At 42.5% G+C, this 23,872-nt stretch overlaps 1 protein-coding gene and 1 long non-coding RNA gene across 3 annotated transcripts in view; one reads left to right on the top strand and one right to left on the bottom strand.

Moving 5' to 3' along the window:
• Positions 1–1,675: 1,675 nt before the first annotated feature.
• The window catches only part of Traf3ip2 (TRAF3 interacting protein 2), a 39,561-nt gene continuing 17,364 nt past the window's right edge, over positions 1,676–23,872 (top strand). Inside the window, exons 1-3 of one of the 2 annotated variants that reach the window (XM_046429921.2) lie at positions 1,676–1,990; positions 14,137–14,967; positions 23,330–23,492. In XM_046429921.2, coding sequence (XP_046285877.1) covers positions 14,145–14,967; positions 23,330–23,492 — 986 coding nt within the window. In that variant the 5' untranslated portion in view covers positions 1,676–1,990; positions 14,137–14,144. Of the gene's footprint in view, positions 1,991–2,050; positions 3,044–14,136; positions 14,968–23,329; positions 23,493–23,872 lie in introns of those variants that run through there. The other variant, XM_046429922.2, reaches the window with a different exon arrangement.
• Positions 8,961–14,510, bottom strand: LOC131423636 (uncharacterized). Its single transcript, XR_009225460.1, has 4 exons — positions 14,395–14,510; positions 13,842–13,968; positions 11,797–11,988; positions 8,961–9,963 (listed from the first exon to the last, which is right to left on the bottom strand). It is a non-coding gene; the product is annotated as an uncharacterized LOC131423636 (long non-coding RNA).

Below are 23,872 nucleotides of genomic sequence, written 5' to 3'. Positions count from 1 at the left end.
ATCTAAGAGAAGTGAAAGATCTTTTCATCTCTCCCCTTCCCTTGCTCTCCCTACTATTATTTCCCCATGCTATTCTTTTCTGTTCTCATCTCCCAACACTGACAGCTTCTTCAAACTACCCTGGTACCAACTATTTCACAAAAAAGTGCTATTTCCCCTTACACCCCAACAGATCATTCTAGTGATTTTTTTTCTTATAGTGCTGTTGGCCTAACCCATCTTCTCATATCTTAGGCAAGCACTCTACCATTCAGTTGCAACCCCAGCTTCTACATCCCCAAAGATTGTTCGGATAATAATTTTGAAACAGAGTTCAAGGTCAAGGTAATAAGTACATTTTAAAAAATTTAAAACTTTATTTTTAATGAAAAATTACTATATGCTTGTGGGGGGAAAAGCAATCAACCCAAATGTGTGTATAGAATAAAGCACTCTGTTCTCACTTATTTCCCTCAATCCTGTTCCCTTGAAGTGAACACCATTAGTCTTGCATCCTTACAGAGATTTCTGATTTGATCATCTAACAGGTAAATAGTGATTGCCTGTAATGTTCTGAGCCATACCCTAGGTGCTAGGGACCAGTGATGAATGAACACAAATCTACATACGTGTGTGTGTGCATCTGTCATATACATTGGCAAGAATAGGATAATATTTTTCACCAAATAACATCTCAGGTGACTATTCCAGGTGAGCATGTAGAAATAATAAACATAAATATTTGTGATTTTTTTGGGTGGTGGGGAGTGACCGGGGATTAAACCCAGCAGCCCTCAATCACTGACCACATCACCAGCTCTATTTTGCATTTTACTTAGAGACAGGTTCTGCTGAGTTTCTTACCATCTTGCTGTTGCTGAGGCTGGTTTTGAACTTGAGATCCTCCTGCCTCAGCCTCCCAAGCCACTAGGATTACAGGTGTGTGCCATTGCACCCGGCAATATTTGATTTTTAACAGCAGAAGTGTTTTGCTGTAAAAAGATACACCAAAATGTGTATTATCTTTGTTATACTGTTTTTTCAAAAGCCATGCTTCCTTTGTAGGATGTTGAACAATCTGCTGTAGGTATGTATCATGCTTGAGCAGAACAGGAGACAATCTGGATGGGGATGTTCTAGGGCTGTCCCCTGCATGAGGGTGGAGTGACAGCCAGCAGAAGGGCCTAATCTCATACTTCTTCAGGAAGCAGCCAAATCCAGCAGCAGGAGCACTGTGTATAGAAGCTCAGGTGGTCCATGTCCAGGCCCTCTGGCTCCAAAATCCCCACTGATGTGACTCCCATCACCCTCTGCTGCACCTACATACGTGTATGTTGCTGAGGCTAATCCTGCCTCTAGCATCTCCTTCAACAGTAATTATGTTGGCTACTGATCAAACAATGGAAAGGGGATGACTATAACCACAGGTCAAGAAATGGGAAGCCAGAGGGGAAAGGGGACATGGGCAGTGCCTGCCCCCTCCATGGTCATGGGCAGCAAATGTTTTAAGCAGTTAGGGGAGACAGTCAGCAGCTCTTGTTTGCTATTCCTCCCCATCATCTGTCCCCATCCTCCTCTTCGTTTGAAGCTGCTAATGCATTAGCAACTTTAACACCCAAGTTGTCTCCTCCCAGACATCTTCCTGGGGAGGGCCCTGTTCTAACCCCAAGGCCCAGGGCATTCCTCCGAAGTTTCTTAGCCTGGTGGTGAAAACAAAAAATACAGCCAATTTGGTCACTGCCTCTTTCTAGTGAATGAAGGAGGTTTCTGTTTTAAAAAAATAAAGTGACTTAGCCGTTGATTCACTGCCCACAGGGAGATTCTGAACAGAGGCTTCCTAGCCTCCGTAGAGATTTGCATACAACTTCCACTTCCTGCTTCAGAGCCTGTTCTACAACTTACCTGGGCTTGGAGGAGGCGAGGAAGGTCGGTGGAGAGAGACCCAAGACAGAGAAACAGAGAGCGTGACCACTCCTTGGGCCCCAGTTTGTCTGTCCGTAGTGGATCTAAGGTAAGTGCTGTTTTGCCTCCTCTGATTTCTTAACCACCGACCCATTTTCCAAAACACTGTTTTCTCCTTCGCTGAAATGTGCTGCCCCTACATTTCCTCTGCCCTCCTCTCTCCACCTTTAACTTGCTGGTAGGGAGACCAGCTTGGACTGAGAAGATGATAGTGGGTGTCTGCAGCCAAAATGTGTTGCTAGTTTAGTGTTTCAAACAGGCGAGCCGAGATTAACTCTTTGAGGAGGGGCGGCCCAGCTACTGAGCTGCCTGGGAACAGTTTGTTAGGTACTCAGTGTCCCTCGAGTTGCCTTCAAGAATTCAAACCCCACTTTTCCAGAGAAGGAGTTGGCGATGGCAAAAATTAAGTAATTGGCTTCCAGCCCCAGAAAACGTCAGGGACAGAGTGGGAAGGAAAATTCCCAAATTTTCTCTATCCTGATTTCCATGCAGGGAAAAAAAAATCAACAGTGCATTCTTAGGCCAGGAAATCCGGTTCAGCTTGTGGGGGTTGGATGTAAGCCTCCCCAGCCCCTCTCCGGGCCTTCCACTCCTCTCTAGCAGCTAGACATTTGCTGGCACTGGATGGAGCCTTGGGGGCACGTAAGGGAAGAAACTAGTACTTGGTTTTAGAAGCTGATCGAGCTTCTTGTGACTTCCAGGTCCAGGAGGTCCCTTTTTTGGAGGGAAGGGGTACCAGGGATTCAACCCAGGGGCACTTGGCCACTGAGCCACATCCCCAGCCCTATTTTGTATTTTATTTAGAGACAGGGTCTCACTGAGTTGTTTAGCACCTCACTTTTGCTGAGACTGGCTTTGAACTCACAGTCCTGCCTCAGCCTCCTGAGCCGCTGGGATTATAGGCACATGCCACTGTACCTGGCTAAGGAGGTCTCTTAGAACAGGGGGGTTGATTTTTAAAGGAATGGGAGAAAATTAGTTCAAGTAAATACATTTTAAAAAGGACAGGAAACTTGGCTCCAAGCTCTCACCACTTTGTGTGGTTCCATCTCTTGGGCAATTCACTTTGGCTCCCCGAGGCCTGGATTTCTTCATCGGTAAAGTGAGTGCGTGTGAACTAATATGATGATGTCTACATTCCTGTCTAACAAAACAAGGCTGGGGTCGTCCCAGAGGGGTAGCCGTAATGGGTGGTCTTAGAAGATATGTTTTGTATAGTGATTACTATGTGCATAAATTTTATCTCCTGCTACTAGTCGGTTAGCCCAAGAAAAGGGACTTTGTTTCTTTATACTTTTCTAGCCCCCAGAAGCCAGCATACTGTCAAATGCCTTGGAGGTGCCAAGGCTCCTTCCATGTAAGTTTCTTTGATTTCTGTTTCACTCATCTGTTGTCTAGGCCACAGGTAAAGCAGCCCTTGGGACTGGAGGAGACAGGGTGGCCGAGTGGTTCTGCAGGAGGGCTGTCTAGAATTGAGGCGTCATCATTGGCTCTAGGCACATAGGAGAAAACAGGGGATTTCTTGAATTAGTTCATGTCCCATTTGGGTTACCCAGGAAGCATCGCCCCGTGCTCACAGAGGCAGAGAACTGGCAGGCAAGCTTGGCTCCAGAAGCCAGTAACTGACTTTGCTGGCAACGTCTCCTGGCTGGAGCTGCCGGTGTGGGGGTCCTTTAATGGAAGGGGAAACAGTGAAACATATCCTAGCACCATGGAAGGGTGATGATTATGATTAGACTCATTATTAGATGGCGGATATGCTGAATTCTTAACCTTTTCCAAACCACTGCTTTGAAAAAAAAATTGTTATTGTTTCTTTTGGGCAATTAGTCTCTGTCAGGACAGTTCCAACAGGCTTTGGCTGACTGGGACAGACTGATTCAGAGCTTTTGTTATTGCTGAACTTTCTGTGGGATAGTGAGGCCTTGTTATTGCCCTTGGCATGTTTTGGATGTTTCTCTCTCTCTTTGGGATGACAGTACAGGAATTTCAACATTTCACCTGCAGCAAGTTCCCAGTTTTACTTTCAAATAACGATGCACCATTATCTGAAATCATGCAAACTATTGTTCAGTTGCTATCTTGTGTCAATCTCCAAAGGCCCCAGCCTCAGCCTCCTTATTCTTATCTGGTACTGCCACTTCAAATCATTCTACAAGGAGGGTCGAGATGGTTAATGCGGCCACTCTGCTCTGTTCATTGCGTGGGGGTGGTTAAGTAGGAGTGGGGGTCTAGATAATATGTCATTGTGTTAGAGAGAAAACTTTCTAACTCAGGGATTCTCATTTTTGGAGGGTGCAAAGACAGAAAATACTAAAGCCTGCTTCTCCCAGGATTAAGGAGTTTGTGACTTTCAAATGCTCTGAAAATTAAAAGGAGAGGAGAAAGTCATATTTGCAGGCATACTCTAACAGGCATTCAGCAAGATAGATGATGGTGGAGCAGTTTGTCTAAATTAAATCAATGTTTTACACATCGAAGAATGAAGATCTCAGATATATCCTGAATTCAAATCATTTTTCTGCTGCAGGCAATTTTAGATTAGCCTTTAAAAACGTACATATATGAATTGCAGGCAACTGCTGCAGGAAAAAAAAAAAGCACACAGATGAGGCACATTAAACTTTAAATTCCTTTCAGATCCAACTAAATGACCCCTAATGTTTGATCACATTTCCTTATCAAAACAATCCAGCAGGCCTTTCGTGAAAAAGCATCTGAGGACTGGAATCGAGAAGCTGTCCCCCTGGGCCTCTCCTATTTCTTCTCAATGCATTGTCACCAAGATATTTTTAGTTCCTGAAACCCAGGCTGTCCTTTCTCCCTCCAACATTCCTTGTCTTGCGCCCAGCAGGCCTCCTGGAGCCCACATGTGCTTGGCAGCCTGACCGCCCAGCTCATTCCGTGCCTGCGTGTGTGCTCTCTGGTGTGCACTCAGACCTTCCTGGAGACCAGAAGTTGTAAACTGGCTGAGGAGGGGCGGCCTTTCCTCCACATGGTGGCCTGTGGAGTTGTGCCAGATTGGCTTGGTTCCCTGCCAAGGCAGCTGAAGTCAAGCTATTTGGGAGGGATGGGATGGACCTTGGGGAGCCCCCACCCATGCAACCCCCTGCAGACCTGGGCTGCAGGGGACCTTGGCAGCTCCCTCAGCAATGAGGGAACTTGGCTTTCCTTTGCTGCATTGTTGTCCTGGCCGGAGTTCTGTGTTTTCCCTTTTTCTTCTCAGGGTCAACAGGTCTCCCTCGCATCCCTGAGCTGCTTCCTCCTCTGAGCTGTCTGTCCAGACTCTTTGTGGCTACTGGCTTTCCAGGCAATGCTCTTGCCTTTGACCTCTGTTCATTCTTCCCCTCTCTTCCCACCTGACCCGTGACACATACAAATTACAATTAAATGAGTCTCTCTCCCTACTTCTTCCCCACATGCCATACTTCTCTTCCATACGCCTTTCTGCCTTTCCATCCCTTCCTCTCCTGCACTCTGTGGCCTGGACTGAATTAATAAAATCTTAATAAAAACCCATCTTATCTGAAAACAAAAACAACGACAGCCAGAACATGGGCTGGCTTGAGGTTGTTCTCTAAATGTTTACAACCGACTTCCAAAGTGGCAGAATGAGTCTGCTCCCCTGAGTCCACCTGCTCCTCCCTCACCTGCTCTCAGGAACCCCAGAGTAGACTTCCTCAAATCAGGTCAGTTCACACTATGTTGTGCTCTGCCTGACCCGAGTCTTCCTATGCAGGGTTGTATCTGGGGATCAGTAAACGCCGCCTTGTATCCAGGCCTCACAGTTGCAAATTCTCTGGCAAACTTAATGGAAGAACTTCTCTGACAGGGAAGTTCTGCAAGTGAACTTGGAAGCATATGTTTGCTGGAGTTTGAATCTGAGCCATTAAGCAAAACCAATGTTATGTAAGTTTTGCATGCATTTGGACAGTAAACAAAGAACATTAATGAGTTTATAGATTTTTTAAAAAAATCATGTCTTTAAGACACATTAAAAATTGTTCTCTGGGGAATGAAAACTAAGACCTTGAGAATCTATAATGGAAAGTATCTGATCCAAATTGAATCTGAGGATCCTCCAATTATAAATTTATATATTTATTTATTATGTCCATCTGAAATGTGCATGTTTTGCGTTCACAGAACTCTTCAACCCTCTGGTTGACCTAGAGAATACTTAAAAAAAAAAAAAAAAAAAAAAAAAAAACCTAAGCAGTTGGTGAATACCCAGCCTTGACTATTTAGGAGCTGTTAATGTGGTTTATTAATTACCCAGGCTGCTCACTCCTGCCCTCCCTCTCTTCCTTGCTATGTGATTTGTCTTCTTACAGGGACGTAATACCTTCATTAAATCCCTCCCGTCCTTGGCTCAGAGGCGTCCCCTGGAAGATATCCCCTCTCTAGATGCATCACCATTTATCATCACCCTTTGTTTGTGCTCTGTCAACCAGTTTTCAATTTATTTGGAATTCAGTTTATGATTAAAATTTAATGAGATCCAATCAAGTGCTTTTCTCAAATCAAGATGCCCCTAAGGTTGCCTCTGTACCCTCTATTACAATGGCATGAAGGAAAGCTCCTGCAGGTTTCCGGCCTGGTGATGCTTTACAGAACACAGGTGGCATGTTTTAACATCCCTTAGCATTAAAGTGAATCAGTCTGAAACATATTTAATCCAGAAGCTTCGAGAGGCTTCATGGCTTCCTTTATCCCCTCTCTCTCTCCCAAATATCCATCAATGCTCCCACACAAGATACACATGGTTCAGTGCACAGGATCTGGGGCTGAACTGCTCAGATTTGAACCCCAGTTCTGCGATTATTGGCCATGTGACTTTGAGGAAGTGTCTTACCTTCCCCATGCCTCAGTTTCCCCATTTATAAAGTGAAGTACCTATCAACTAAGGTTACCATGGGGACTAAATGAGTTAATGCATATAAAAAACTTGGAACAGTATTTCACACATAGTAACCATTCAATAAATATTAACAAGTGATTGCTAACAAAGGGTAAAGTTTCTTGGGTAGATCCACTTCGTTAGGCTTGTATTTTGGTATATCAGTATAATCTGTGTTAGTGGTCAATAAACTACAACCCTTGGGCCAAAGGTAACTGTGATTTCTTTATACTAGCCTATTGCTAAGAATCATTACATTTCTAAAGGGTTGTTTAAAATAAGAATAAGAAACAGAATATGAGACAGAGACAGTGTTAAGCCCATAAAGCATAAATGATTTACTATTTGGTCCTTTGGAAGAAAAGTTCTGTATGGTTTAATGGAAAGACCTAGCAGATTACAGTTAAGATTTGCTTTTACCAGTCACTTGTTGTGTGACTTTGGAAAAGCGACATAAGGTATCTAAGCCTTTGTGGAACAGGAATGGCAGGATGGTACCTCTCCCCCTCCTGTGGCCCAGGCTTCTTCAAGGACCAAATGAGATGATGCTAACCAAATGTGCTAGAAATGACTCTCATATGTACATGTTGGTTAAAAAGATTCAGTGTCCATACATTAGATTCATATGGTACTTTTAGCACCTGGGTATAAAACCAGGCAACACAGTCTAGAAAAAAAGAGTTCCAAAGCCAAATCACTCACTGCAGGAAAAATAATAACAAAGGTCATTTTTTTAAGAGGTTGATATGGTCCAGGCTCTGCATTCAGTACTGTGTATCTTCTTTTATCCCTCTGGGGCAAGTATTGCTATTTCTCCATTTTGTAGATGAGAAAAAAAAGATCCAGAGAAGTTAAGTAATTTTGTCAATCTAATTACACAGCTGTCAGAGAAAGAAGTCAAGTCTGGGGAGTCTAAGTTCAGAGCCAATGTGTTCAATCACTGTGTATTTTCCCACATCTTAGAAATAAGTGTTGATTCTGAGTAAAGAGCATCTGGAAGGCATAAACCACAGTTACTGTGAAGGTAGGCTTTAGTTCTGCTAATGTGTACCCTGAAAGAGACTTGCTTCCCACACAGGCCAGGTTGGGGTCTAATGGACCTGCAGAAAAGAAGGCAGGCCTGATGGGGGGGAAAGAAGCTTCTAATGGACCAGGAGATCAGAAAGGTGGGATTGTGAAGACTAAAAGACTCTGTTTTGAAATACTAGTAATTTAATGCAAAATGTGCTACAGGAGGTGAAGGATGCTGGGAATAGAGGTGAGCAGGGTTGGAGGCAGCTCGAGGAGGTTGGCAGAGCTATATACAGAAAAAAATGGTGGTGGGGGGAAAGTGTGGGAAATTCTGTGGATGGGAACCAGGGAGCATTGTCAAGGATGTCAAGGTTGCTGACATCTGGAGAAGATCTTATCTGCAAAACCAGGCTGGGGGTGGGGTGGGGCGAGAGTGGAGCAGGATAGAGGAGTCAGGAGAAAGGTCTGGGGTCTGAGGAGGCAAAAAGGAAACCAAAGTGAGTGACTCGGGGAGAGACAGAGAAACTGATAGAGATTTGAAGGCAGAATCATAAAATCAGAAAGGTGGTCAGAATCAAAGAACTGGAGACACAGCTCTCGGCCCAAAGGGCAATGAGGTTTTAGACAAGAAAACCTTTTCTCTTTGGAGTCGGATCAGGAGTATGAACTAGACTCACATGTAAACTGTCGCAGTTTGGTCAGTGTTTCTGGGACTTGGCTCTTCATAGCTCCTGCTCCTCCATGCCCACCCCAGAAACATCCTCACCCTCTGACAAATGGTTTTTCTATTCTGAGGGACATGTTCACTCTCTCCTGGGAGGCTTATGTGTTCCTCATTCACATTGGTTCTTAATCTTTGTGAACATCAGAATCAACACCACTTTTCCTTTTCCTTTTTATTTTTTAATTCAATGTAATTTTTTGGTTCCAGAGATTGAACCCAGGGGTGCTTCACCACTGAGCCACATCCCCAGCTTTTTTTTATTTTGAGACAGGGTCTTGCTAAGTTGCTCAGGGCCTCACTAAGTTGCTGAGGCTGGCTTTAAACTCACGATCCTCCTGCTTCAGCCTCCCAAGTCTCCAAGATTACAGACATGCGCCACTCCACCTGGCTCCTTTTCATTTTTATTAGAGATATATAGGCACTTGGTATAAAACTTAAAAGGTATAACCCATTCTGAAAGGCAGATCTCTCTCCTGCCCTCTTCCCAGTCATCCGGTTCCCTTCTTGGAGGCAAACATTTTTCCTAATTTCTAAGGGGAGACATGCAGCTGTGCTCTTACATCATGCAAAGGTGGCATACCCTACACACTGTTCTTTAATTTTTTGAATTTAATAAGTTTTGTAGTTGCTTCCATTTCAATCACATAGCACTTCCTCATTTTTTTTTTTTTTTTAAGATACAAATATCCATTGTCCAGATACAGAACAGTTTGAAAACTCAGCACTTCTTTGGACATGTGGGTTGTTTCTAGTCTTGGCTACATAAACCTCTCTGCACTGCCCATCTTCATAGCCTCTTCATTTCACACAGTGTGCACTTACATGCTCTGCAGAGGAAATTCTCAGAAGTGAAATTACTAGGTCAAAGGTCAGAAGCTTTTAAAACTTCTGAGAGTTATTGCCAAACTGTACAGATTTCACTCCTCTTGGCAAAGCAAGAGAGGACCTGTTTACATCTGGGACTTAAGACACTGGGAGGCCCTGGCCCCACCTCATAGTCCCTATGTGTGGGGCCTGGGCATCTGCATTAGGATCCTCACAAGGGGAGTCTGAGCCAGAAACTCTCCTCATCCTCCAGCAAGTCCTTTCTCCTCAGGGATGGGTCCCAGTGCAGTAATCATGGTCACTGTCCTCCAGGCCAGACAGGCTTCAGTTTCTCCCAGGCATTCTGAGCACCACAGGAGTCCAGGCTGTCTAGACAATGCAGGTGTTTGGAGTCCCGGGTCCTGGTGAGCAGATATTCTGTCCTCTTGGGGGTCAGTGCTTTTTCTCTAGGTCATCGCTAGAAAACATGCATTTTCTACTTCAATCCAGGTGGCCTTCTGTTAAGGACTGCAGCACAGACTGTACTGGGGTTATAACCACAGGCACAGTATACGGAGAAGGTCTGGAAGAAAAGAGGAGAAAATGGTTAGCAGTGAAGAGACACTCAATGATATTTTTAAGGTCCATTATTTTTTTACAATGTTTATATTAAAGATAAAACAGATAAAACTGCATCTCCAACAAAACCCACATATCTCCGTGTGGCCCTGATGTACATTTGTATATAACTGTCCTCTGTGACTGCCTGGAGAGGGCTGGCAGAGTTGGCCATATTCTGCCACTTCTGGCAGAGGGTTGGGGCCATAAGGGGCCCATGTGGTAGTGGCAAGTGGGCTTTGCCCTCCTCTGTTCTGGGCAGAGCTCTGTGGACATACAAACAGACCAGCACTCCCTGTGTGGAACCAAAAAACAGATGCCCCATCGCACTGGCTGGTGGAATATTCTTATTTTGTCGGTGACAGCTATGGTCAACCCTGCCCATAGGCAGGATCTCTCAGGCATGACCCAGGCCTGCCTTGACAGCTTGACAATCAGTGAACATTTCATGAATATTTGTGAGAGTAGGAAAGAGAAGCAGTGGTCAGGGTCACCCATGTGGCATAATTATAAGAGCCCTGAGAACTTGGCCCACTAGATACTCCCTGCTAGCCCCCCATGGAGCCTAACATTCTGTCAGTGACCCTTCTAGCTACGCAGATCTGCCCAGTCTGAAATAGGCATCAATTATTTATTCATTCAGCAAATCTTGACTATACACCTACTAGTGCTGGATACAGTTCTAAGTGCCAAGAATAGAGCTGTGACTAGAACAGTTGAAAAATAGGCCCTTGTGAAGTTTCTATTCTGGAAAGAAGGGAGAGGCAATAAAGTAGTAATCTACTATATATTTGCATTTATAATATACATTTAGATACTATATAAGATGTGATTATTGCTATAGAGGAGAAAAACAAGCAAGGGAGAACAGAGTGGGAGGAGAGTGTAAAAATTTTAGAAACTGTGCCCAGGCATATCTCACTAACAGGGGGACAGCTGAGGAAAGATCTGAAGGAAAAGGGAAGAGAGCCATGCAGATATAAAAGGGAATGACAAGTGCAAAGGCCCTGAGGTAGAGCCTTTGCTTTCCTTTCTGTTTGTTTTTCTCTTGTTCTGAATCAAAAGAAACCTAAAGGTAGGGATAATGCTTTACTTGTCTTTAGAAATAATTTTGAGGCCTGGAGGTCTAGCTCAGTGGTAGAGTGCTTGCTTCGCATGTTCAAGGCCTGGGTACAATCTCTATTGTCACAATAAAAAAAATTTGTTTTTAAAGAATTTTGATTATTTTTTCAATGTATAACCTTCTGTAGCTCTTGGATTTTGTATCACTTATAGATATTTTAGAAGGAAGGAGTTTTATTGAGCATATGCCTTAGAAGGGGGATGAACCACATAGAACACAGTAAGGTTTCCATAATTATTTGCTATTTGAGTATTTGATAAGCCCTCAGTAAACGTTTGTGGTTGAAATGCTGCATGGATCCAAAGTAAGATAGCGACATATTTAAAACATCAGGGTCCATTTTGTGTTTGTAGTGATTACTAATCCTATAGTTTTACTAAGAGGTTGGCTGTTGTCGTGGCAGGTTTATTTACTATCATCTGAGGGGCCCTGTGTTCCTTTCCAAATCAGCCATAAGTAACCATTGATGGAACTCAGACTCGCAGTCATGAAATAACCACTCTACTCACCTTTTCTATCAGCTTCCTCCAAGCCTCTGGAGGCCCCTCAACTAGAAGAGTCAAATGTGCAACTTGTTTTCTGGAAAGAAGCATTTTCTCATTCATGCTTAGAAATCTAGGGAGATTGTAAACGGCTGTCCCTGAGCTGCCTGAAGTGGAAGTAATGGAAACCCACCTGACAAGCAAGAGCTGCTGGAGTCGCGTCCTCCTTAGCTGGCTCACTTTCCGCATCTCTTTGCCCTCTCATTTGGCTGGGGGCTCACAGATGCAAGCAGGAGATTATCCAGCACTCAGCCAGCCCTTGAGAAAATACTTTTGTTTCCTGTCCAGCTGAAGAGCATGTTGTAGGGCATATTCAATTTCATAGCTGCAGACAAATTGTAAGGAAGAAAGGAAAACAATGGTGAGCATTTTTAGAGAGTAGAAAGGCGAACATTCGTGGTTTGGGGTAGGTTCTTACTCATTTTTTCAAGATCTAATCAATTTAGATGGTGAGGTCTCTTTTCTGTAGAGTCAAGGGACAAGGGACACACACAACCTGAAGAGGAGACAAACCAGAAGGGAAAGACTGAAGGATGAGGGAGGGCCAGCCAGGGAACTTTCTATAGGCAGCTATTTGTTTTTATTATTTTGAGGTGAAGGTCTTCTTATGTTGTCCAGGCTGATCTCCAACTTGTGGGTTCAAGTGATCCTCCCCGCTCAGACTCTCAAATAGCTGGGACTACAGGTATGGGCTACCATGCCTGGCTTTCTATAGGCAGTTAAGATACATCTACTAAAGAATGTGGATGTAACTTGGTGGTAGAGTGTTTGTCTAGTATGCATGAGGCCCTGGGTTTGGTCCCCCGCACAGGAAAAAAAAAAAAAAAAAAAGAAGAAGAAGAAGAAGAAGAAGAGGAAGAAGAAGAAAGAAAGAAGGAAAAGAAAAGCAAAAGATACATCTGGTAGCAAACTGTTGGCTTCACCTCTGCAAAGGGGGAGCATTTCAAAATGCAGTCTTGTTCTCATTGGATTGGGTTCAGGACACAAGAGAAAGTGAATTCATGTTCTTCAAAAGCTGTCTTAGAACAATAATTTCTGTACTCAGTGACTTCAGGCACAGTAAGCCCTCAGTAAACGTTTGTGGTTGAAATGCTGCATGGATCCAAAGTAAGAATTTAGAAATCCACACACAGTCTCTTTTCTCTCTCTCTCGTATTTGAAGTATGCTATGTACAAAGGCCTTGCATAGAATAAACCTCTGGGATTTTTTTCTTTTTCACTTACTTGCCTTTTTACCACATCTGCTCTTCAGCCTTCTACAAACCACCCGTGCCTCCACTCCACACTGGCCTGCCTATTGCTTCCCCTTGAGCCAGTCATCATTTCAACAAATTGATGATAAGAGGAAGGAAATCGTTATGCCGATTAAGAGTTCCTTTTTTTTTTTTTGTGGTATGAGAGATTGAACTCAGGGGGTGCTTAAGCACTGAGCCACATCCCCAGCCCTTGTTTATATTTTGTTTAGAGACAGGGTCTTGCTGAGTTGCTGAAGGTCTCAATAAATTGCTGAGGCTAGCCTCAAACTCCCAATCCTCCTGCTTTATCCTCCTGAGTCACTGGGATTACAGGCATATACTACCACTATGCCTGGCTAATAATTCTCTTTTTATAGATTAAAATAATATTGCTTGGGCTCTATTCTCTAACTTCAACCACACACATAAACCATATGGTCATGGCTACCTTCACTGCAGGGATAGTGCCAGAGGGAATTAAGTTCTCCAAATGACCTAACATTGTTAAGTGGAAAATGTCATTATGACCTTTTTTCAGTGTGTTTTAAACTTGTGCTTTGTTTTTCTAATTAAAAAAAATTATTTATTTTTTAATTAAGCAATAGAGCAAAATTGTAAAAGTTCAAAAGTTCTCCCTCCCACTCCTCTTCCCCAGCCTAGTCTATCTTCAAAGGCAATGTACTAATACCCCCAAACCCTTCACACCTCTTACGCAGGTATAAGCAGATACCCACACACAAGGATAAACACACATTCCCCTCTCCTAATTTTGTTACACAAAGTAGCAGCATTGTTCTGTACCTTGTTTTTTTTCTTTCTTTTTTTTGACATCTTAGAGTATATCTTGGAAATCATTCCACATCAGTTACTGAAATGCATTTCATCGTGTATTCCAAACACACACGAAGCAGCCCCACATTATGATAATTTCTTTTCTCAATACCTGGCAGTTGATTTTCATCCATGTTTTCTCCTTGCTGGTGAGTGACTTTTACCACAGGATGACTTCTAGTCACTTTCTTTGAATTGCCTTTCAGATAAAATATCTTCGTAAGCATTAGCGGCTTTGCCTGGAGGATAAGTAAACAACTTTATGTGATGGGGCCCTGCAAGCACAGTGGTGTCACACTACTGTTAATTTAAACCACATCCTAAAGGAGGTCCCTTCAGGTCATAAAGTGGGGACTCCAAGAATTGAACTGTCTGCTAAGGCTATCGCATGTTTTCTCTTGTTCCAGAAACTAGAATGAACCGAAGCATTCCTGTGGAGGTTGATGAATCAGAACCATACCCAACTCAGTTGCTGAAACCAATCCCAGAATATTCCCTGGAAGAGGAATCAGAACCACCTGTTCCAAATATAGGAAACATGGCGCCCAACAGCTTGTCTGCACCTAAAGATCCTCTCTATTCCCCAGGAGACATTCCTCAGGTTCACCCTCCCCTGAAACTTGCAAATCAATATCAGCCTATGTCCCAGCAGATCAGCTGCCTACGCTCTAATGTCCTGGAGGAGACTGAAGACAGTTTCTTCAGGAGGCATCCAGACCCAGGCAAAGATTTTTCCTCAGGCTCCTCTGCAGCCAGTGAGCCTGAGCCTGAGTCTGTGGTCGGAGCCCTCCCACTACAGCATCAGTTTTCATTTATGGAAAAACGTCATCAATGGCTGGAATCTCAGCTTTCAGCAGCTTCTCCTGACACTGGCCATGACTCAGACAAATCAGACCAAAGTTTATCCAATGCCTCAGCAGACTCCTCGGGCAGTAGCCAAGTCACGATGCCTCCACCACAGCCCCACAGGAACCGAGCAGCCCCAGATGTGCCGACGATAGACACGGGGTACGATTCCCAACCCCAGGATGTCCTGGGCATCAGACAGCTGGAAAGGCCCCTCCCCCTCACCTCCGTGTGTTGCTTTCAGGACCTCCCCGGACCTCTCAGGTCTCGAGAGTTCCCTCAGTTTGAACAGAGGTATCCAGCATGTGCCCAGATGTTGCCTCCCAATCCTTCCCCACATGCTCCATGGAACTATTGCCATTGTCCCGGAACGTGCCATCCCCGGGTACCATGTAAGTGATCCTCACTGCCTGTGGACATTCTGGGCTGGGTGACAGAAGAAACAAGGTCCTACATCAATACCTCATGTCACTAGACCAGCACAGACTTGTCCAAATGTAGAGAGGCCTTCCATGTGTGGTTAGATTTGCAAGGGCCTTGAGAGGATGCTTTTTCTTAGCCCAAACCTATCTCACATGGAAACTTCTCAGGAAATTTTAAGGACAAAGTAGCTGCCTCTGTCTGGGTTATACTCTGTATACTCTGATACACTTTTGATAGTTTACCTGAATCCTGCTTAAAGGTAGAGAGCTGACCCAAATGATTTCTAGAAAACTTCTCTGTTGTTCATATTCTTGGGCTTTTGGGTTCTTCTTCCTCTTCATTCTTCTTCCCTTAGATGTGGCAGAGAAAGGGTGTGGGAGGGGCATGGATGCCACTGGCTGCTCTGATTGCCCAGTCACAGCATGGGTGTGGTGGTAGATTCCCTTAAGTATGACTCACTGAGAACTGAACTTTGGCAAGTCCAGGCCTATGTTTATTTCCCAGTGATTTCCAGGTTAAAAAAGGAATACTTTATGAGCATAATACCATGAGGTACTTTTTAATATTCTGCTATCTACATTTAAAGATAATTTTTCTGGTCATAGCTATAATATTTGTCACCTCCTCCCAACTGAAATATGTCCAAAAGCTCAAAAAAGAAAAAAGACTTGGATTTCCATTACTCAAATATAATTCCTTGTTAAGGTTCTGACATTATTTACTTCTAGTGTTTTTTTTCCTTTGCATAAAATGACACTGAGTAGTACTTCTTCCAGTATCATTTAAAAATGCTGCACTGTATTTCACCAGATAGATCTACCAAATTGTTATTAACCCATTCTCTATTTTTGGACATTTCAACTAGATTCCAGTTTTATGATTCAGCAAGTGGTGCTACAGCAAACATTATGCACACAAGATTTTATCTGCATGTCTGATTAATTTCTTGGGTAAATGTGCAGAAGCATGAATACTTAGTCAAAGGCTTTGTGATATTAAGGCCTGAGCTTTATCTACTAACAGTAGAAAGTCTCAGTGTCATAGACAAAGCAAACATCTGACTCAATGTAATAATGAGGATCTCAAGAAGATCTTCGCACTGGAAAGTGTTTTTCCCATTGAAGCCTGAAATGGTGCCATTAGCAATCCAGTCTTTGGAAGTAAACATTGTCCCCTCTGGCAGGCTCCTTTAAAAGACAAATACACCCAACTGGGAATGCTTCACCTTTTATACCTCAGGACCTGCTTTCTTTCATCTGTTCACCTTCCCCTCTGTTTTATTTCCTTCTGTTGACTTGGAAGGGGGATGTTTAGGATCCTGGGAGTGCAGAGGGATGATGAAAGGCAGACAGGCGAGAACTTGGACAGGAGATGGGAATAATTCACAGAAGAGGTATAAACAGCCAATATGCATAAGAAACCAAGCTTAACATTTAAGAAATGCAAAAAAATTAAAAGATACATTTTCCTTGTTCAGAGGTGCAAAAATAAAAACCTCAGACAACCCCTAGTATTAGTGGGGTTCTGAATACTCTGATACACTTTTGATAGGCGTGTAAGTTGATGCGATCTCATGGGGGGCAATTTTACTATCAGAATTTTACATGTGCTCCTTTGGCCAGAAGTCTCATCTGTCATACTCTATGCTGTAGAAACTTTGAACAAGTATATAAAAGAATATGAACAAGGAAGTTTATTACATAACAGTGTTGCATTAAAGTACTATACTGTCTATCAACAAGGGGCTGGATGAGTACAGATGGTCCCTGACTTAATATTTGTTGACTTTGTAACAGTGTGAAATCAATAGACATTTGTGAGGCACAGCTCTCAAGACAGTCACATGCTCAACAAGTAAACAACCCCTGTTCTACAGTGTACTGTGTTGCTAAGGTATGATATTCCATAGGTTAGGTGCAGTAAATGCATTTTTGATTTGCTGTTTCCATCTTACTGTGGGTTTATTGGGGCACAGCCCCATCATAAGTCAAAGAACATTTACAATTTATGGTTTATTTATACAATGGTCTAAAAGGTCCCTATTGCATAGAATAAAATACTGTCCACATTCTGAAAGATAAAGTCAAAAAACAAGATGCAATACTGATCCCATATATATTCATTTTTTAAAGTTTATATGTGTTTATTCATACATTTTAAAACTCCAGAAGGATTGTACCAACTGTTACAAGTGACAAGGGTTGGGAGGCGGGTGCAGAGAATTAAGATGAGACAAGAATATTTTCCTTCTAACTATTATGCTTTGTTAAAATTTTTTATAGCAAATATCACTTCTATAATTGGAGAATAAATTGCACACAGTAGCACACACCCATAATTCCAGTGATTTGGGAATCTAAGGCAGGGGGATTACAAATTCAAAGTCAACTCTGCAGTTTAGAGAGATCCTCTCTCAAAAATAAAATAAAAAGGGCTGGGGATATAGCTCTGAGGTAGAGCACTCCTGGGTTCAATCCCTAGAACCAAACCAAAACAAACAACAACAACAACAAAAGCAAGGAAAAAAAAAAAAAAAGAAGGAAGGAAGGGAGGGAGGGAAAAGTAAGCAGAACTAAGAATGCACAAAGACGAGCTTGCCTTAGTTCATCCCGCAGGTACTGTGGCCCTGGCTCCCAAGGGCACCTAATCACAGGGAAGAGGTCAGGGTTGCACAGTGCTTGTGATTTTCCTGTAGGGCACTGCAGCCCCAGAATACTAATGAGGATTGGAGCAGCAATGACTCCCAGGAAGGCTGCTGAGGGGATTAAATGAGATAATGTATTAAAGGCACCCGGAATGTGGCTGGCTGCTAGTAAGTCCTCAATACTAGCAGCTCTTAGTTATTATTGTTATTTTTTAATGGATCCTGTAGCCCAGCCCTGCAGAGTATGCCTTACTTCCAGATCCCTCTCACTAGCACAGATTTTAAGCATTCAGAGCAGGTGTACAAATGCTTAATTTCGTGTCAGGGCTATAACTGCACTTAATTGCCAACAAAACCACTTCAAAAGAGCCGTTCACCTGAGGGATGCTTATGCAGTTGGAAACCATGGCTATGTGGTTCCACTTGGCTTTAGAAGAGCATTACTTCCTTGCCTGTTAATGAATATATAAATAAATAATGATCACCATGCAAATGGCGTAGGTTAGCTTTTTGCAAGTTAAAGCAAAAATGGTTACTGGTCATCCCTTTCATGTTTTAAAAAAAAAGTTTTCAAAGCAGATGAAAGAGAAACAGAATAGCTTGTTTTCTCCTCATTGCACCCCCAGGAGAAGTCAGCCTCTACTGCTTCAGAATCCTTCTGTTGAAGGTCAGCAGAGTGGAGTTCATGACTGCACAATCAAATAAAACCCATGATGCAGATATATTGGAGAGAAAGAAAGAATTAAGTGTAGCAAGGCCTTATTTTATTATAAGATTCTTGCTTTCTCTACCAAGGAGACAGAATAAAATAAAGTTTGTGGGTACATGCCTACAATTGTTCTCATGAACCCTAAAAAGTGATCATTTACACACACAATTTAAAAAAGGAAAAATTAAACCAGATGGAAGAAATGATAAAGAAAGGAGTTGCCTTGTAGGAACCACAGCTGGTTACAGCTGTGGGAGTTCCTGTTAACAGTTTATGTTGGCTATTTTGTTTCCTGGCTAAACCGATTGCATTTTATTATGATGTTTTTTTGACAACTTGAAAATCAGATTTTATTTTCTCTCTCACAGACTCTCTTAATACCATTCTTAATAAGGAAGAAAAATGTTGAATGTTTTCACTGATAAATGGAAAACCTCGTTTAGGATTTGGTTTACAAATTCCAAGTGCTAAAAGCCTAGTAACATGAAGACCATGTGAACACAGGCCAAGAGGATCACAGGACTGACAAATAACGTACAGTACTGGGCACCCACTTAGGATTGTGCAAGATTTTCATTTCTGTTGTGTGATCAACACTGCCTCAGAACTGAGGAGTTACCATGCTGACAAATCATTTGTCTATCACATCACCCACCTTCCATCTCCTATAGTAAACTCTCCTGATGGAATTTTAGGCACTGGGGATAAGTCTGTAAGAAACTATTTTTGAGCAGTGATTCTTAAGAAGGTGGTTGCCGACTTGTGTGCCTCCCATTCTCACACATGAACTAGTGTGGGTTTGTGTTTAAAAACAGACACCCACACAGAGACAGATTTTTCTCTCTTCCTCTCTCCATTTATTTTGAGCTACTCAAAGGAACTGTATCCTATTTATCTCAGTTCACCAAGTGCCCAGCCATAGAAATTCTATAAATATTTGTTGAATGAACAAAAATAAATCTGTTCTTTGCTTTCTGGGGAAAGGAGTGACCCCCTAATCAAGAGTAGTCTTTGTGATGTCAAGCCTTGCAAAAGCCATCTTTAATTGTTTTGGAGGGAAGAAAAGGAGGGAGGAAAATGGAACCTAGAAACAGAACCTATCCATTTATTTATCAATTTATTCAACAAATATTTGCCAGGTCATCTAGTAGGCACTGCATATATAGTGGTGAATACAACACACATGGTCTTTATCTTTGTGGAGTTCACAATCTACTGGGGAGACAAAAGAAGTAGATATCAGCACCAAAAAAAAAAAAAAAGACAGATAATGTATACTATCAATGAAATAACCAGGTGTTGGAACAGATGTTGATAGGCTGACCAGAGAATGTCTCTTTGAAGAGACAGATGAGCTGAAACCTAAAGGCTGAGAAAGATGAGGAAGCAAGGAGCTCTATGTTAAAGTACCAAAAGCAAAGCAGCAGGGCTGGAGGAGGAGGAGCAGGGAGAGAATAATGTGACAGAGGATGAAGGATGCAAGGGCCATGTTGAATTCAGATTCTATTCTGAACATTCTTCCTAGAACAGTATTTGACATGTGGCAAGGGATCATAAATGTTAGCCATTGTTGTATATAGCAGCCAACTAAACTATAAGGTATGGTCATAATAACAGAACAGAATGATTAAAACTTCAGCAATGAAAAGATATTCATTTACCTGACAAAACACACTTTTTATTTAGCAACTTTTCCATACAACCAGCCAAATTTACAGGGGGAGGGGGGGAAACAAAAAGGAAGCTTATATTTGGTTGACCCTCTAATATTAAATATTTCTTTGTTTTAAACAATAAAAGGACAGCACAGAGGATTATACTGTCAGTACCCCAACTTTTAAAATCAATGAGGTGGATCATTTTCATCTGCTCATATAACTTTTTACCACAGGTGGCCATTTCAGAAATGAAAGTTACAGCTAATCAAACACTTAGCCCACATGCCTTAGTGATTTTAATGATACGATTTGTTGCTATGAGACAAAAACATGTTGTGAGGGAAATAATCTGTTAGAAATCATATGACCTTGATTCAAAGGCTTTTGATTAACAGCACTAACATCCGCTTTCTGGAAAAGAAACAAACCCTATGATTAGAGCTTGGTAGTTCTTTTAAAGCAAATAAAATGTTATTAGCCACTTATTAATGGATATGGGAAGCAAAAATGGCTCCAATATTAAAAACTTCAGATGAGTTCCTTTCAGCCCCTCCCTTGGAAAAGCTTTCAAGGCTACTAACAGTTTCTCCTCTTTGACCTTGTCTTTCTTCTTTCTACTTTTGGAGACAGACTTAAAAAAAAAAAAAGAAAAACAAACAAACAAACAAAAAAAACCCACCAGACAAGAAGTAGAAGTAGATGGTTTAGGAAACACAAGACTTAGCAAGCAGACAGTAGAGTCCAAAATGGCTTCTCTTCCTGTGGGTAAGTCAGCTTTGGGACTTTTCAGGCTTCATATGCACATTAAGCATTGCCCATGAAGCAGTACTGTGTGTGGTGACATGGTGGCAAACAGACAAGGTCCCTGTTTTCATAGAGTTTGCATTCTAGTGAGGAAGGCAGGCAAGTAGCTGACAAGTAAGTCAGGCTCACATAGACCCAGAAGAGTGATGAGGAAAATAAATTGGGGTTGGGAAAAGATAACTGGATGAAGGGGCAGGCCTCTTTGAACAGGTGATGTCTGGAGGAGCCCCGAATGACAGAAGTTCATCTGTGAAGATCTAGGGCAAAAACATTCTGGAAGAGAAGATGGCAACTCAGGTTCCAGAGGTGGAGACCAGCTTGAGATGTTCAAGAAAAAGATGGGGCTGGTAAGCCAGTGAGAGCATAGGAGAGATAAGATCAAGAAGGGCACAGATCTGATCATGCAGGGTGGATCTGAATCGCAATAATGTCTAGAAGGTTGTATCAATAGTTGGATTTCTAAATGGCCCAATTATGCAAAGCTGATCTAAAAGCAGGTTTGGCCCCTGTCTGGTTACCTGATGGCAGTGGCACTTTTTATTCTTTTCTAGCTGGAGCAGCAGTAGTGACCTACCCTGTTGCCCTGAAACTCTAACTGGCAATCTAGACTCCCTGGAATGTATCCGGTCTGCCCTAAGCAGGCTGTAAAAGCAGCCAGGTGCTATGGCTCACACATGTAATCCCAGACTCAGGAAGCTGAGGCAGGAAGATTGCAAGTTCAAGGCCAGTTTTAGCAACTTAGTGAGACCCTGTCTCAAAATAAAAATAAAAAGGCAGTAAAAGGAAAGCCTCTGTGAAATATCTTGTCCTGGACCACAGAGATCTCACTTGCCACTCATGGAGCTGCCCCCTGATTCCTGGTCTCTTTCATCATCTGGATGCTGGGTAGGCCCTATCAGATCTCTTTCTCCTTTGTCCCTTCCTTGAACCCTGCCACTTGTCATGACCAAGCCTAAGTCAAAGCAGGGCAAGGGCCACTGGCTGGAGTCAGGAGATGACACAGGTTGGGGGGCATGCTCACTTTTGCCAGAGGAATCATGACAGAAAGGACCCTGCTGATGTCAGTGTTAAAACAGACAATAGATTGACTCCAGGGAATTTGACCAGGCATGAGACTGGCTTGGGCACATTACCAGGGTCACCCAACCAAGTTTGCTGAGTCCAGAGGAGGACCTGGAGGCAACCACACTAATGACATGTACATTGTCTTCTGTTCTGAACTCGTGTTCATCACTTCCTTGTTTATTTCCTTGAAAACATCATGGCTACTTGACTGCCTACAAAACTAGAAATTAAATTCTTAGCCTCATTCTCACCTCTCAATTCTGGTTCCAATCTACCTTACCTGATGCTTTCTTGCTTGACACTTACAAGATACTTTCTTGACAGTTTTATTACACCATGCGTCCCTGCATATAGCCTACTTACATGGCAGACAAACATGAATGTTACTTATAATCAGAAATTATTTAAAATCAGAAAAAGAATTAAAACCAAAAAATACATGTTTTTTTTTTTTTTTAAAGATCCTTCTTGTCCCAAGTAGTTATGCTCACTGGATCATCCTACTTCTAACCTGGGCAGAGGTGGCAGTGCTTGGGCCACCAGAAGATGCTCATGGTTCATCCTAAAGGGCCATCCAGTTAGTTCTCTCCAGTTTCCTTGAACCTCTCAGATTTCCCCAAGCTTTAGCCTCTCTGGGCCTGAGCGGTTCCCTCACAGGCCACCTCACTCACCCTGTCTGGGTTCCCAGACTGGTTTCCTATATTTATCTCTATATCTCTCTTCAGTTCTCTTATCTGATCAGTTGAATTGCCCTTCTTCCCTGGGGACCCTGCTACTTCTGGGTCTGGCTAGAGCCAACTTCCTTCAGGTTACACATTCACATAAGTCCCTGTCAGCCCTGGCTTTACTCCAATCCCTGTCCTCATCAAATTGCCCTGGCCCTAAGTGCACATAGGCAAGAGAGACCATGGAAGCTGGAAGATGTTGTTGACTGGTTGGCTAAATTTCCCAGAGGGATGAGTCAAGTTTTCATTCATTTACTCTTCAAAAGATGAAGTGGAGTGTGTGTGTATGCAAAGGGGTGGAGAGGAGAGAATAGCAATTCTGTATCTATCATTAGGACAATTTCTCCTAGTCTTGGGTTCTGGACCCTTGGGAAATTATGGTAGGAATGATGGTGTGAGAGAAGGTCTTCATGGTTGTTTTATCTTAAGTATCTTATTAAAACAGGAGTCCATATAGAGTTTTTTAAAAGTTCTTTGAGCTTTCTAATTAGAAGACCAAACTTGTGATTGCATAAATTTTTTTATTTAGGGAAAAAAAAGTGAATCAATTTTGAGAGAACTATTAAGTAGTGGTACAGAAATAAGAAAAATATCATGGAGATGGTAGCTTATACCCAGACCCCTCTGTTGGTATGGAGACAAACATTTTCACTGAACTTACCTCTCCTGTTTTACAAAGGAGTTGAAGTCCATCATCCCTGTTCTCCTTGTTGTCTTCACCTACAGATGGCCACAACTACCCTCGAGCAGCCTACCAACAAGTGATCCAGCCAACTGTGAGAGGCCTGCCACCTGTGCAGAAGGTCATCCCTAATTATCCCAGTCCCTGGCACCAAGAAGAGAGGCCTATACAAAGAGACTACTCCTTTCCAGGACTTCCAAGGTGTCAGTAAGTATGGCAGGGCTAACCTTCACATATTTCTAACATGAGAAAGCATCATGACAGTGCAACAAAGATGTTTCAAAATTCTCTGTAGGTTTACTGCCCAGGTTAGTGACAGTCACACAGTGGAACCACCCACTGTAAACTTTTCAGGTCAGAAGGAAGTGGAAACTAGTTGACAAGTATCTCTTTACCAGTTATAGAAAAGCCACTAATGACTAGTCAAAATGCCTTTCAAGGGAAAGCTCTTAAGATATTCTCTGAGTTACACCTTCTTCATTTACTTTCAGATCACCTGAACTTTTAGTTGCAAAATAGTTTTTGTTTTTAATATCAACTTCTACTTCTATAAAATTATTTTTATATTCCTTGTTTGTGTTCCTGTT

The sequence above is a fragment of the Marmota monax genome, unplaced genomic scaffold (assembly GCF_021218885.2).
Source record: "Marmota monax isolate L192 unplaced genomic scaffold, Marmota_monax_Labrador192_F-V1.1 WCK01_AAM20220418_F8-fsc00276, whole genome shotgun sequence".
Classification (NCBI taxonomy): domain Eukaryota; kingdom Metazoa; phylum Chordata; class Mammalia; order Rodentia; family Sciuridae; genus Marmota; species Marmota monax.
This window is presented reverse-complemented; position numbering and strand designations above follow the sequence as displayed.